The sequence below is a fragment of the Perognathus longimembris genome, chromosome 23, assembly GCF_023159225.1.
Source record: "Perognathus longimembris pacificus isolate PPM17 chromosome 23, ASM2315922v1, whole genome shotgun sequence".
Lineage (NCBI taxonomy): Eukaryota > Metazoa > Chordata > Mammalia > Rodentia > Heteromyidae > Perognathus > Perognathus longimembris.
In genome coordinates, this window is record NC_063183.1 from 9821928 (window position 1) to 9837008 (window position 15081).

The following is a 15081-nucleotide window of genomic DNA, read 5'->3' on the forward strand; positions in this document are numbered from 1 at the left end:
ACCTTCACCAGGGCGGGGCCAGGCTTTGAGGCAGACACAGTGTTCGTGGGGAGGACAGGAGCTGTGGACCTCGTGGGAGGCTGGTCCGTAGGGGGAGGTGTTTTCAAGAATTCAGGAACTGTTGGAGTCACTGAAGTAAACTGGTGAAAAAGGCAGAAAAGGAACAAAGAAACTGGAATTATAAGAAATGACCTCATTAAAAACGATGTCTAGCTAGGCATCAGTGGCTCACACCTGTAATCCCAGCTACTCAGGAGGCTGAGATCTAAGGATCACAGTTTGATCACAGCCCAGGCAGAAAAGTTCCGTGAGACTCATCTCCAGTTAGGCACCAGAAAACTGGAAGTGGTGCTGTGGCTCAAGTGGTAGAGCAAAAGAGCTCAGGGACAGCGCCCAGGCCCCAAGTTCAAGCCCCATAACCGACAAAAAAAAAAAAAAAAAAAAAAAAGGTTAACTACAGAAGAAAAATACACTGTCTGATGCTCAGGTGATAGAATATCATGCTTTACCTCAGAGGAGCTAATTACTTAGTCTTTGACCCTGTGGCAACGAGCAACTCTAAACCAAACAGTTTTTTGGCAGAAAAAAAATCCAAGATCCATAATCACAGGAATACATGGTATCTGTAGGGTTTTCTGGCTGGCCAGCTGAGGGCTCCCCCGGAGCCCAGGCCTGGTGACATCCTGGCAGTCACCCCCTCCACCTACTGCATTCCTTGACCACACCCCCACCTCTCGTGTGGGAGAGGGGCAGAGGGGTTCACTGTGCTGAGACCAGCTAGTCTCCTTTGGGCCACCTTGCCTGCAGAAAGGACCCACCCTGCTCTCTAGATCATAGCTGCTGGTGCTCAATGGAGGAGCCAAGGGAAACAGACCAATCTAGGAAGGCTTTGCTAGGTCTTCTTCTTCTTTTTTTTTAATGTTGGCTGTGGAGCTTGAACTTGGGGCCTGGGCGCTGTCCCTGAGCTTTTTTTGCTCAAGGCTAGTGCTCTACCACTTTGAGCCACAGCACCACTTCCGGTTTTCTGGTGGTTTATTGGAGATAAGTCTCACGGACTTTCCTGCCTGGGCTGGCTTTGAACCATGATCCTTAGATCTCAGCCTCCTGAGTAGCTAGGATTACAGGCGTGAGCCACCGGCACCTGGCTGTTTTCTTATTCCTGACTGGCAATCTGCCTTCGTATTTTAGATGAAAATAGTGGCATCTAAGCAGTCAGTGGGAGGAATGTGGTAGGCTATGATTTGGGTGACTTAATGCCAGCTTTATTTTAAGGAATAGTGTCTTCATTTTCTTCACTTTCACTTCCCCACACAGCCCAGCTTATGACACTAACAAGAAAAATCAGTTCTCTTGTTGAAGTATTTGGGTTTTAAAATAGCAAACCATATTTTCCCTCCTTAAAATAAATGACCTGAAAACCCAGAGGGCTAGCAGCAAGAAATATGAAGCGCAGCTCATCTAGTTACTTAACAAACACATTTGTTTAATTGATGAATGGACCTTCCTCGTGGCTTTGCTGGGCTAGGTCACACTCGCCAGCCCTGCTAGAGCTGTGTGAGTGTGCAGCTGCATGTGCCCAGCTCCGCTTTCTTCATGGATGTCAGCTTGAGTCATTGCTAATGATATGAAACCCTTCAGAAAGATGGTGGTCCTCAGTGTCAGTTCAAGCAGAAATGAAGGACTCATCCCGGGGATGACCGCCCCCCCCCCCCCCCCCATCGACTTCCGCTTTCCAACAGCCCTGGGAGGCCTGGCCCCTTGCTGAACCTCAGACCAGCTAACCTCGTGCTCCACTCCACATGGGAGATGATGCCTGCCGGTCCACTCACAGGACGTGGCCTTCCCAAATCTTTGCATCCTTTTTGGGAACAAGGGCACTTATCTCTAGGTAAGTTATCACAGAGGGAAAAAAACATTTCCTTGGCTACTCTACTATGTAACTATTTGAAGTAGAATGGAATGTTAGAATTGTGAATTATGTATGCATGTATGTACTCCAGGTACATTCTTTTTTTTTTTGGTCAGTCCTGGGCCTTGGACTCAGGGCCTGAGCACTGTCCCTGGCTTCCTTTTGCTCAATGCTAGCACTCTACCACTTGAGCCACAGCGCCACTTCTGGCCGTTTCTGTATATGTGGTGCTGGGGAATCGAACCCAGGGCCTCATGTATACGAAGCAAGCTCTCTTGCCACTAGGCCATATCCCCAGCCCCTCCAGGTACATTCTGAGCTGGTGCGCTATGCTATCAGTCTAGCCCTCGTTGACTAACTGGTGTGATAGTGCAAGGAATCTAAGAGTGAATCCAGAGCAGATGCAGTATCCACTGTAATAGCTGTGCAAACATTTTGCCTGTTTCTAGGCTGTGCCAAATCACCCTTGGTCATATAAGTGAAGTTCTCATCAACTCCTTTGGAATGAACTGAAACAGTGGTTATCAGCTACTCTTAATGCAAACATAAGTTCTAGTAAAGAGAAGTATATGAGTTCATTTTCACATTGTTATCCCCCCTTGGGGGTAGTACTGGCTTTTTGCACTTGCTCTACCACTTGAGCCATGCCTCCATCCCCTTTTTGCTTTTGAATAGGGCCTTGTGTTTCTTCCTCAGGCTGGTCTGAACCTTGAGCCTCCTACTTATGCTTCACACATATCTGGGGTGACATTCATGTGCTACAGTACCCAGCTACTGGCTGAGCTGAGGGTCTTGCAAACTTTTTCTGAGGCTTGAGCCTCAATCATTCCATCTGCTGTCTCTCATGTAGCTAGGATAATAGCAGCCAGCTATATTTTGTAAGCCCTTTTACTTATTATTTATCAAAGTCTTGCTTATTGCATGGCCCCTGGTAGGATAGCACACGTCACATGCTGGCGAGCCTGGCTCTTTGAGAAGGGGTCTTATAAACTGTTCTGCCTGGTCTGCCCTTAAACTATGATCTTTCTACTCCCAGTCTCCCCAGCATCTAGGATTCCAGGCATCACTGGTGCCCAGTTTGCCTTTTTAGTGTGCCTTAAAGGGGATGCTTGGTGGCTGAAGCCTGTGAACTCTAGAGACTTGGGAGTTAGTGAGCAGGGGATGGCTGCTGGAAGCCAGCGTTGGCAAAAAGTACCTGACTCCATCTCAGGCAGAGGCTGGGTGAGTGCCTGTTATCTGTGGGCTGGCATCGGGGCTCTGGCCTGTCTTGCCCAGAGACAGGGGAAAGCACAAGCTGGAGGCTCACAACCCAGCTGGCCTGGGCAAAAAGCAAGACCTACCTTGAAACAAGCAACATGAAAAGGTGCTGCAGGCTAATGGTGGAGCATCTGCATGGCAAGCTCAAGGCCTTGAGCTCAGTTACAAGGACTGCACACCTGAACACAACCCCCCCTCCCCGTTCCCCCCACCAGACTTCCATTTAGCTCATGTCGGTGTGCTATGCTCCTAGTGGCTTAGGTTACCACAAGAACTTAAATACTAGCAATTTAAATGACTATTCTTCCAGAAAAGATGAAGAATATCCAGGCCATAGATGATACGATGTCTCACAGTATGTCTTAAAAAGAACCCAGGCAAATGCTTACATTGCTATCACCTGAGCTTAAGTTTGATACTATAAAAACGGACTTTCAAAATGCTGGGGAATTGTTTCCAGAGAGAAACAGGAAAGCTGTGGACTTTAACTCTTGTTCCATGACTGCCTGTGATTCCTTCTGAGGTCACAGGTGACAGGAGGCCCGTTCATTCTCACTGCCATGTTAACATCGTAAGAGGACACAACAGTTCTCTTACTGGAGATTGACACGAACTGTCCTGCTCCATGGAAGGTTAAGGTTGGAGCAAATGAGCGGGCTCTGTGCTGGTTCTCCTACCAAATAGCACTCACGCCAAGGATGAGCACCTTTCTCTGGGAAATACTTTCTTTCATTTTGTTTGGTCAATCGTTCGTGGGGCTTGAACTCTGGGCCTGGGCGCTGTCCCTGAGCTCTTCTGCTCCAGGCCAGTGCTCTACCACTTGAGCCACAGCTACTTCTGGTTTTCTGGTGGTTAATTGGAGATAAGAGTCTCAAGGGGACTTCCTGACTGGGCTGGCTTCGAACCACAGTCCTCACGTCTTAGCTTCCTGAGTAGCTGACAGGCGTGAGCCACCGGTACCTGGTGGAATTGTTTCTTTAATTACAATTTTCTTTACACAATCTTGGGGATGGCAACGAGATATTGGGGAAAAAATGCAAAGATTTTTGTATATTATAGTTTTAAAATCTGCAGTAATTCTGTTTTTACTTTAGCATGTAAGAGTTTTGATTAAGATGTCTATAGGCAAACAAGAAATTGAAATGCAGCTATTCATCAACATTTCCATACATGAATTCCTAGACAAAATGAACAATGTATGAGTTTGATATAAACCGAAGACATGTTTTATATGTTTGACAGATGGATAAAACCCTTGCTTTGTCTACCCTAATTGTTCTAATTTTCAGTTTAAGCATTTTACTTTTAGAACAACATAAAAAACCATTTGATTTACAGTCATAAAATCTAGCGGACACATTGAGCTGATTTACCTACCTCAATGATTAGCAGGACAGATTTGCATAAATCACTGCTTTAAAAGGTATATCATTAAAATTCACAGTACTACGTACATAAAATGTACCCCTTTGATCACTGTAGGTATGTTTGCCCTCTTCATTCCTAACTCCAGTGACAGCTGACCTGTCTCCAGAGTGGAATGACAGTGACTTTGGGGGCTGGGCTGTCTGGTTTGGTGTAATGGTCGCGATTCACCTGGCACTGCGCCTGCGGGAACCGTCTTCCCCTGAGTGTGAGAGCCACTGCCGGCTTACCGCACACTGCGTTTGTCCACCGCCAATGAACACTTGGCTCCATGCACTCTGACTCTGAATGCTGCTGCTATAAGCCAGACAGGCACACAACTGTCTTAATTGCAGCTTTCCATTCTTTCAGATGGAGAACACAAGCAGACCAGCTGGATCATGCACAAAACTTATTTTCTGCTCTTTGGACAGCAAGAGTAATAATGGCATAAGGTGGTATCCTGTGGTTTTGAATTGTATTTCCTTAATAATCAGTTACATTAATTATAACATAGATAATGTCATAATATTTGTCATTATTTATACAGTGGATTCATTCATGTTATATGTTGGTGGTTTTGTGATATGCCTGTTGAAGTCATCTTGCCTATTTCTGAATAGAGTTCTGTGGTTTTTGTTGAGTTGTGGGAGTTCTTTATATATAGTGGATAATTGTCCTTTATCATATATGACTTTCCAATATTCTATCCCATTCTATAGGTTGACTTTTGACTCTGCTGATAACATGCTTTACATGGAAGTTATTTAATATTTTTTTACCTTTGTTGCTTTGATCTCATAGTTGAGGCAAATTTTCATGACATGGATTTGGCAGTGATTTCTTATGTTTTTTTTTTTTCCTAAGAGTTTTATAGCTTTAGATCTTATGTGTAGTTCTTTGTTCATTAAGTTAACTTTTTTTGTGTAGGATGCTAGAAAAAACAGCCCAACTTCATTCTCTCTCACGGCTGCACAGCAGTTGAGCATCATTTGTGGAGGAAGACTATCTTTTCCCTATGAGATGCTTTAGCTGGTTTGGTACCTCTCAGATTCTTTCACCGTGCATCTGAGGGCTTATTTCTTGGCTCTCTGCTCTGTTCTATTGGTCTATATGTCTGTATTTGTACCAGTGCCACAATGTTTTGATTAGTGTAGCTTTGAAGTAATTTCTGAAGTCAAAGGGTGAGACAATCAACATTCTGCTTTGGGTTTAATTCAAGATTTTTCTTTTGGGGTATCAAGATGTATTTCTGCAAAATTTACCACAGGGCTCTTATGATCTTTTGCTATGACTAACCTAAACATGTACTAATTATTCCCTATGAGGGAAACCATAGAGTCCATGTTTCTTTGGGTCTGGCTCATTTCACGTAGGATGATTTTTTTTTTCCAAGTTCTTCCATTTCCTTAACAAATGGGGCAGTGTCATTCTTTCTGACAGAGGCATAGAATTCCATTGTGTATATATACCGCATTTTCCTGATCTACTCATCTACTGAGGGGCATATGGGTTGGTTCTATATTTTAGCAATGAAAAATTGTGCTGTCCTGGTGGCTTTAGTGTGGTCTTGCTTGTAATCTTTTGGGTAGATGCCCAAAAGTGGGGCTGCTGAGTCATAGAGGAGCTCTATATTTATTTAGCCTTTTGAGGAACCGCCATACCATTTTCCAGAGTGGTTGAACAAGTTTACATTCCTACCAACAATGAGGTAGGGTTCCCTTTTCTTTTTTCTTTTTTTTTTGGCCAGTCCTGGGGCTTGGACTCAGGGCCTGAGCACTGTCCCTGGCTTCTTTTTGCTCAAGGCTAGCACTCTGCCACTTGAGCCACAGCGCCACTTCTGGCCATTTTCTGTATATGTGGTGCTGGGGAATTGAACCCAGGGCCTCATGTATACGAGGCAAACACTCTTGCCACTAGGCCATATCCCCAGGGTTCTCTTTTGGCCACATCCCCGCCAGCGTTTGTTATTATTCGTTTTCCTGATAATGGCCATTCTTTACTGGAGTGAGATGGAATCTCAGTGTTTTTGATTTGCATTTCTTTTATGGCCAGTGATGTAGAGCACTTCTTCATGTGTCTATTGGCTGTTCTCATTTCCTCTTCAGAGAAAGTCTTTTTTTAGGTCTTTAGCCCATTTCTTGAGGGGGCTGTTGGTTCTTTGAGGATTTGTTTTGGAGGAATTTAATTTGAGTTCTATGTGTATTTTAGATATGAGGCCTTTGTCTGTTGTACGGCCGGTAAAGAGCTTCTCCCAATCTGTGGGCTTTCCGTTTATCTTGCAAGCTATGTCCTTTGCTGTGCAGAAGTTCTACAGTTTAGGTGAGTCATAGCAGAAGATCACAGGAGCCCAGTAGCTATGCCCGTATGAACACGAAAGATGATGCTAAGTGAAATGAACTCCATGTTATGGAAACAAGTGGTATATCACTGTTGTAATTATTTTCAATATGCCATGATGTGAAACCGTACCCTTTTTTTTTGCCTCTCGTATTCTCTTCCCATGGTTTTGCCCCTGCTATCACTGTATCTCATCTGAGTACCCTGGATACTGTATACATGTGTATTAGAACTAGGGAAGGGAAAGGGAATACCAAAATCATGAGACAAAGGATAAAAAGACAAACCATTCCAAAAGCAATACTTACAAAACCATTTGGTGTAAACCAACTGTACAACTCATGGGGGGAGAGGGAAAGGAGGAGAGGGGAGTTGGGGGGGAAATAAGGGAGGAGGTAACAAGTTGGATAAGAATTGTACTCACTGCCTTACATATGAAACTGTAACCCCTCTTTACTTCACTTTGACAATAAAGAAGAAAACAATTTACCACGGGATATACTGGAGCCACCGACTGCCCTGGGTTGTAAGGATGCCTGAACTGTACTTCCCTCTGAACTCAGGTTGTCTTTCTGCCTATGTGTTTGATGCCTCTCTCTCTCTCTCTCTCTCTCTCTCTCTCTCTCTCTCTCTTTTTTGCCAGTCCTGGGGCTTGGACTCAGCGCCTAAGCACTGTCCCTGGCTTCTTTGTGTTCAAAGCTAGCACTCTGCCACTTGAACCACAGCGCCACTTCTGGCCGTTTTCTGTATATGTGGTGCTGGGGAATTGAACCCAGGGCAAGCAAGAGGCAAGCACTCTTTGCCACTAGGCCATATCCCCAGCTCCTTCTTCTCTTTTTTCTTTTGCTTAAGATTCTATAGCTATTTTCCTAAGGTAATCCATGGATTACAATTAACATCTTTGAGTTGTAACATCCTGTCTTAATACCAACCTCAGTTATATACAAAATGTTGCTTTATAGGCTCCACAAGTTATATAACTATGCTTATGGCTACAATGGTATACAATTCTTTTTATGTATTTCCTGTAGGAAAAATGTGGAGTCACAAAACAAAATTGCAGTAATAGTATCGCAAACATCTGTCCATATGTCATTGTGTATTAGCTTTCCACTGCTCTGACAAAACACCTAGACAACCAACTTGAGGGACCCTCTACCATAGGACAGCGTGCCTGCTGTGACAGCATCTGAGGTAAAGGGAAGACCGGCCCATGGGCTCAGAGCTATCAGTCCCTAAGCCTTGTTACTAGAAGCCTGTGACCACACAGTACAATACATGGTGATGAGAGGACAGAGGACAGTGGAAAAGAGAGAAGACATACAGAGAGAAGGGAAATGGGGAAGAGAGGAGGGAAGAGGGGACAAAGAGGAAAAAAAAAGAGAGAAGACACACAGGGACATATGGGAGAGGAGGAGGGAGGAGACAAGAGAGAAAGGGGGACAAAAGAAAAAGAGAGGGGAGAGAGGACTGAGACAGGGAAGGAGGAGAGAAGATGTGTGGGAAAGAGAAAAGACAAAGATAGGAAAAGGGAGAGAAAAAGGGAGTGAGGGAAGAGAAAAAAGGGAGGGCAGACAAAGGATAGAGAGGGGACAGAGGGAGGGAGATAAGGAAGAGAGAGGAGTGAGCAAGGAGAGATAGAGGGGGAGAGGGAGAGGGAGACAGAGGGAGGAAAGATAGGGAGTGAGGGAAGAGAGAAAAGAGGGAGGACAGGCACACAGAAAGGATAAAGTAGAGAAGGGGGAAAGAGGAAAGACAGAGATGGGAGAGAGAAGACACAAAGGAGGGCACAGCGAGGAAAAGAAGAGAGAAAAGAGGGAGGACAGGCACACAAAGGATAGAGAGGGGAGAGAAGAGACAGAAAGGAGCACAGTGGGAAGAGAGAGGAGTAAAATGAGAGACAGAGGGAAGAGACAAAGGGAGGGGAGAGAGGGAGAGAAAACAGGAGGGCAGAGGGAAGAGAGGGAGGGGGAGGAAAGGGAAAAGAGGGAGGACAGGCATACAGAAAGGATAGAGCAGGAGGGGGGAGCAAGAAGACAGAAAGGAGCACAGAGGGAAGAGAGAAAAGAGGGAGGACAGGCACACAGAAAGGACAAAAAGCAGAGAGGGGGAAGGAAGGGGAGTGAGAAGACAGAAAGGAACACAGAGGGAAGAGATGGGGAAAGGGGGTGAGAAAAGAGAAAGAGGAAGGACAGGCACATAGAAAGGAGCAAGTGGAGAGGAGAGAGAGGATACAGAGAGGGTGAGAGAGGGAGAGGAGGAAAGAAAGGGAGTGAAGAGAGAAAAGAGGGAGGACAGACAGAGAGAGGAGAGAGATAGGGGAGACTAGAGTAGAGAGAGAGGAAAGAAACAGAATGAGGGAAGAGAAAAGAGGGAGGACAGACACACAGAAAGGATAAAGTGGAGAAGAGGGAGAGAGGAAAGAGTGAGAGGGAAGAGAGGAGACAGATGGGAGAGAGAAGACACAAAGGAGGACAGAAAGGGAGTGAAGGAAAAGGTGAAATACAGGAGGGAAGACAGAGAAGATAGAAATGAAGAGGGAGAGGAGAAAGAGAGTGAGAGGGAAAGAAGGCAGGGGAAGGGAGAAAGAAAAGGGATAGAGAGAGAGGGTGGAGAGAGGAGAAAAAAAAGAGGGAGGGCAGAAGAGGAAGTGAAAGGAATATTGCTCACCTGGGAAAGGCAGGTAGGGAGAAGAGGCTTTAACAGTCCATTCACCTATGAACTCATCAATGAATTAATCCATTAATGACATCACACCCCTCATGACCCAATCACCACCCAGAAGCCTAACCAAATCTTTTAATATACCAGCCTTTTGCTCAAAATATTCACGGGTCTCCAAGAACATCTCATTCACTAAATAACTTAACCACTTGTTTGTTGGACCCATGTATTTGGTGCAGGCTACTGGGACAAAATGAGGGAAATCTTGGCATCTAATAAATGGTGTATTAAGTCCTTTCTCCTTGAAGGAAATAGAGCAGGTAAATACATTTTATCTACATCAACTAAGAAGTCTGGACAATTGCTATAAAGTACAAAAACTACCTAAATGAAGCCTAATTATAGTTCTACATGATTACAAATAAAACCCCCCAAGACATCACTGTACCATAGAGTTTGCCACTGAGAAATGAAAACAAAGCCAGGCATGGTTGTCTCACACCTGTATTCCAGCTACCTGGGAGGCTGAGATCTGAGGATTATCATTCAGAGCTATCCTGAGAGATTCACCTTTTCTTCTTTTCTTTTAACAAGTCCCGGGGCTTGGACTCCGAGCCTGAGCACTGTCCCTGGCTTCCTTTTGTTCAAGGCTAGCACTCTACCACCTGAGCTGCAGTACCACTTCTGGCTTTTTCTATACATGTGGTGCTGAGGAATGGAACCCAGGGCTTCATGTATACAAGGCAAACACTCTACCATTAGGCCATATTCCCACCACCACCATTCCTATTTTCCTTCAAGATTCTAAATGCCAGCCTGCTGGGTGGGGCTGCCTCTTGTTAACTTAGAAGAGTCTAAGTAGAAAGCTTAAATATTACAGGCAACCCAGGGAAAGAGAGAATATAATTTACATAGGCAGAGGTAGAGTTGTAATGAAGCCATTAATAGACAGGCGAGGTGATTAAATGCTTCAGGTCATGCTAATTGCCGTTTCACACCCTGACCTATGTGGACAGAAGCAGAGGACAGCCCATATGCTAAGTAGAACTGGGTTTAAAAAATGCTATTTGCTTGCATGTTTGACATTCTTTTCAGCACTATTTTTAAAGCTCATGCCAGGGTGTAGCAAATATGTGAGAGCACAGCAGGATGGTCGGCACGGCTCCCCAACCTTCATCCTGCTTGCAGGCCAGCTCGAAGAGCTGAGTGGTCATGCTTGCTGGTGAACTTGGACAGGATGGTGTGAACTGCTGGAGCTCACACCGCCTCTAGGGAAGGTGGGCAGAGCCTTCTACAAGGAGTGTGTGTCAGTCTGCACTCACAGAGCCTAATGCACCTGTCACTGAGCACTTTCTGTGCCAGGCCCGCATGAGATGTTGAACACGCACACATACTAAGAAGGTCTAACCACTAAGGGTCAAAGCCTCTTCTCTCTAGTAACTGGCTTATTTTCTTGTTAAAGGCAAAGAGAAACAGGAAGTAAATGAACGGACTTCATAGAAGCACAGCGATGAATGAGAGGAAAAGAGGATGCTGAAGGCATAGTTCCTGCCAAACATGTTTGTGAGGGAAAAAGGATGATGCTGGAAAATGGTTTCCAGCCTTTGAACACTTACGTAAACACAGGCTGCCTCTATGCTAAGGATTAAAAGTAGATAACTGTCAAAGTCCTTTAACAACTCAGAAATCCTAGGATTTCTACCAAGGCTTCACAAGAACATATTCTTGAACTTGAACATCCCCAGTAAGTACTGCCAGTAGTTTTCACTGTAAAATAACCAAATGCTATTAAAATTTCAGGAAGGCAGAAACACTGAGAGATGAAAACCAACGAATGACGTACAACACTGGGAAGTCTTATCAAACCTACAGACACATGAATACTATTAAAAATTAGAAAGGTGAATTTCCAATGCAATTACCAATAAGATTCATAAGATTCCTATGCATGTACCGCATTTCCAGTTCCCAACAATCTACCGTATAATAGGAGCTCAGTACACATTTGCTGAACAAGTAACTCGGTCTTAGAATCCATTTATAATGCTAGTTATAACATTAAAGGTTGAGGCTTGTAACTAGAACACCTCCCTGTCATGTGTGGGGCCCTGGGATCCATCCCCAGCACAGCAAAAGGAGACAAACACAGAAATGTTCAGGGTTGAAATAAGGCTACTTGTGGAAAGATGGGGATGGGGAAATCTGTAGTACATTCCAGGAAAGATCATCGAGTGCTACCTTAGGCCCCAAAAACTCATTTTAATATCCAATTGTCCAAAGAAATAGACAAGCACCCAATAATACCTACCCTATATCTGACTAGACTTGTAGCAAGTATGTGAGAATACAATAGTGGTCTTATTGTATAGACAAGAGTGAAAAAGAGTAAACAGTGCTAGATAACCCCCAATAGGGCACTGGTTAGTTGAGATATGGTATATTAATTCAACTCAACTAAAATGATAAAAGTACATGGGTGGCTCAGGAGGCTGAGATCTGAGGATCTCAGTTCAAAGCCAGCCCAGGCAGGAAACTCTGTGAAACTCTAACCACCAGAAAACCAGAAGCTGTGGCTCAAAGTGGTAGAATGCTAGCCTCAGGGACAGTGTCTAGGCCCTGAGTTCAAGCCCCATGAAGGACAAAAATGAATAATAAATGCATATGTAGAACAGAAATAATATGTAGGAAACTGCTGAAAAGTTTTAACAGCATTTGATCACATGTATGTTCAGATTTTTCTTCTGATGGAAACACATGGCCCTGATACAGTCTATAATGAAAAGCAGAGCAGCGCAAGGCCATACCTGGGCTGGAGTGTTTGCAGTCACAGGAGATGGCGACTCCCTGGCTTTTGGCTCACTTGGCGATGAGGCAGACCCCTGAGACTCCTGGCTTGCTGGCTGGTCGGGAGACAATGCATCGCTGCTGTCTTCGTCAAATGAGAAATCACCCTGACTGTGGGGATAGCTCTCCTTCCCGGCGCCTGAAGAGACATGACTGTTAATGTACGCTGGTCCAGGAATGCCACACATAAAGGGGAGAAGGGGAGGCAATGTGTCCCATATGAATGTACAAGCTGGTTTAAAAAAATAAAAGAACACATGGTACTTCTGAATGGAAGCACACACTACTACCTGTGATTTATATGGGGGGAGAAAAATTAAAAAAAAAATCAACCCTGAATCAGACCAAGCCTTTGGAACCAACTACCAGTTGAAGAAAGTGTAGAGGACAGAAATGATATCTTGTGGCTCAGGTTGGAGAACAATGCTGACCTGTTTGTCAAAAAGTTGGAAGTAACATAAAAAGGAGAGACTGAAAGAGCTTTAAGGGTCTGAGGCAGCATGTGGGTCAAGCTTCGACAAGCCCTAGAACCAAGTGTTAAAAAGCCACACAGGGTGCTGGGAATATGGCCTAGGGGCAAGAGTGCTTGCCTCGTATACACAAAGCCCTGGGTTTGATTCCTCAGCACCACATATATAAAAAAGGCCAAAAGTGGCACTGTTACTCAAGTGGCAGAGTGCTAGCCTTGAGCAAAAAAAGAAGCCAGAAACAGTGCTCAAGCCCTGATGGGCGCAAAAAAAAAAAAAATCCACATGGTTATGGGAAAAGGACTAGGATAGCAGGGTTCCCCAAGTTAGATCCACACCTTATCTCTGGGGACCCTTCTCCAAACCTTGGTGGAACCACAGCTGATTGTACAAATTGGAATTCATGGCTATAAATCATTGAAGCTTTAAACTCATACTTAAAAAGTCCCCAAGAGCAATGGAAACTACTAATAGTTTTAAAATATGATAGTAACCTTTTGAAAGAATAACTACCATTATTTTTTAAATGACCCCCCCCCAAAAAAAACTTACATCAGAAACAAAAAAGAGAAACAGTGGGGATGGGGTGTAGTTCAGTGGTTCAATCCTTAGCAACAAGGCAGAGGGAGAAACCAGGAAGTATGGGAAGGCCAAGGATGAAGTGGACAGAGATGACCATTTCACAGAATACATCTGTATCTGTGTGCTATTCACCTTCCCCTAGGAACACTGAACAAGCCATTTCTCTTTTCTAAAAGAGAAGAGAAATAGTCTATGAAAATATATGAAAGGTTTGTAAAGATACTAAGCCACAGAAATGAAGAAGTGTAACACTGAAATTTATCCCAGGAACTATGCTATTGAAAAGTCAGACCTAAATCTCAGATGTGAAAGGGGAATTGGTGTTAAGTGGGAGGAAGGAACAGTCCTAGGAATCACTGGATGTGTCAGGCAACTTCTGAGCAAGAAAACAATACCCATGATTGGTGCTGGCTTTTTCACGATTTATCTGAAGCCCATCCTCCCTCCCTCTGTCCTTCCATGCCTCTCCCTCCCTTCTTCCCACCTTCCTTTCCTCTCCCTCTCTTTTCCCTCTCCCCTTCTCACTCAAAAGACCGTACAATCCGACCCTTGCCTATAACGGCTTCCTTAACACTGGAGTCCACAGGGAGGATGTTCTTCTCCACCAGCTCCATGGGACCAGGTCTTTGAGCAATTTTTTCATTCAGATCATCAGCTAGCCGAGCTCTTTTCAACTTCATCTGAGTAGCCTGCAGGGAGGGTTCTGCAAATGTTTCTAAAAGAGGAAACATAGTTTTCATCATTACATGGACTACTATCTCCATCCCATCATGTAGTTTCAGGCTAACTGATCTTCAACTCAGGCCTAGACACTTATATGCTCCTACAATCTTTGCTGAAGAGGACTAAACATTTACGAATGCTCCAGGCCAGGCACTAGTGGCTCATGCCTGTAATCCTACCTACTCAGGAGGCTGAGATCTGAGGACCCTGGTTTGAAGCCAGCCAGGGCAGGAAAGTCTGCTACACTTCAGAAAATAATTTAGATACCCACCAATTGTTTTTTTAAATGCAGGCCAATAAAAATTGATTTAATGTTAAAATGCAATTGGAAGTAGTTTTAAGATACTTCAAGAATTAAAAGTTATTCCTTATTTTCCTTTTCTTCTTGCTGGTCCTAGGGCTTGAACTCGGCCTGGGCACTGACTCTGAGCTTTATTTTGCTCAAGGCCAGCACTCTACCACTTAAACCACAGGCACCACTTCTGGCCTTTTCTGAGTAATTTATTGGAGGCAAGAGTCTCATAGACTTTCCAAACCCAGGCTCGTTTTGAACCACGATCCTCTGGTCCTAGCCTCCTGACTAGCTAGGATTACAGGCACTGATTCCTTTTGTAGTTAAGTCTATTTTTATTATTTTGATAAATTAGAAAAGGAATTTTGGAAACAGACAACACTGTTACTAGACAATGCTGTCCCTCATACATCAGGAAATTTTGACCTAGGACCCAGAAAGAGCCATTTTCCATGTTACTTACCAGGGGGCTGGCTTCTTTGAATTACTTTTTGCTGATAGCTGGTAGGTGCTCTGCTCTGCGAGACTCTGGGACAATCTTTTCAATCCAGGGACTTCTGAGAACATGACCCAAAGTAGAGCGAGGCACGTTCGTACCC

At 44.4% G+C, this 15081-nt stretch overlaps 1 protein-coding gene across 2 annotated transcripts in view; it reads right to left on the reverse strand.

Annotated features, from left to right (window-relative positions):
• The window catches only part of Mrtfb (myocardin related transcription factor B), a 124588-nt gene that overhangs the window by 17741 nt on the left and 91766 nt on the right, over positions 1–15081 (reverse strand). For both annotated transcript variants that reach the window (XM_048333130.1, XM_048333131.1), the window contains 3 exons: positions 14021–14182; positions 12379–12557; positions 3–140 (listed from right to left, as the gene is read on the reverse strand). In XM_048333130.1, the coding sequence (XP_048189087.1) occupies positions 3–140; positions 12379–12557; positions 14021–14182 (479 nt within the window). The remainder of the gene's footprint in view (positions 1–2; positions 141–12378; positions 12558–14020; positions 14183–15081) is intronic.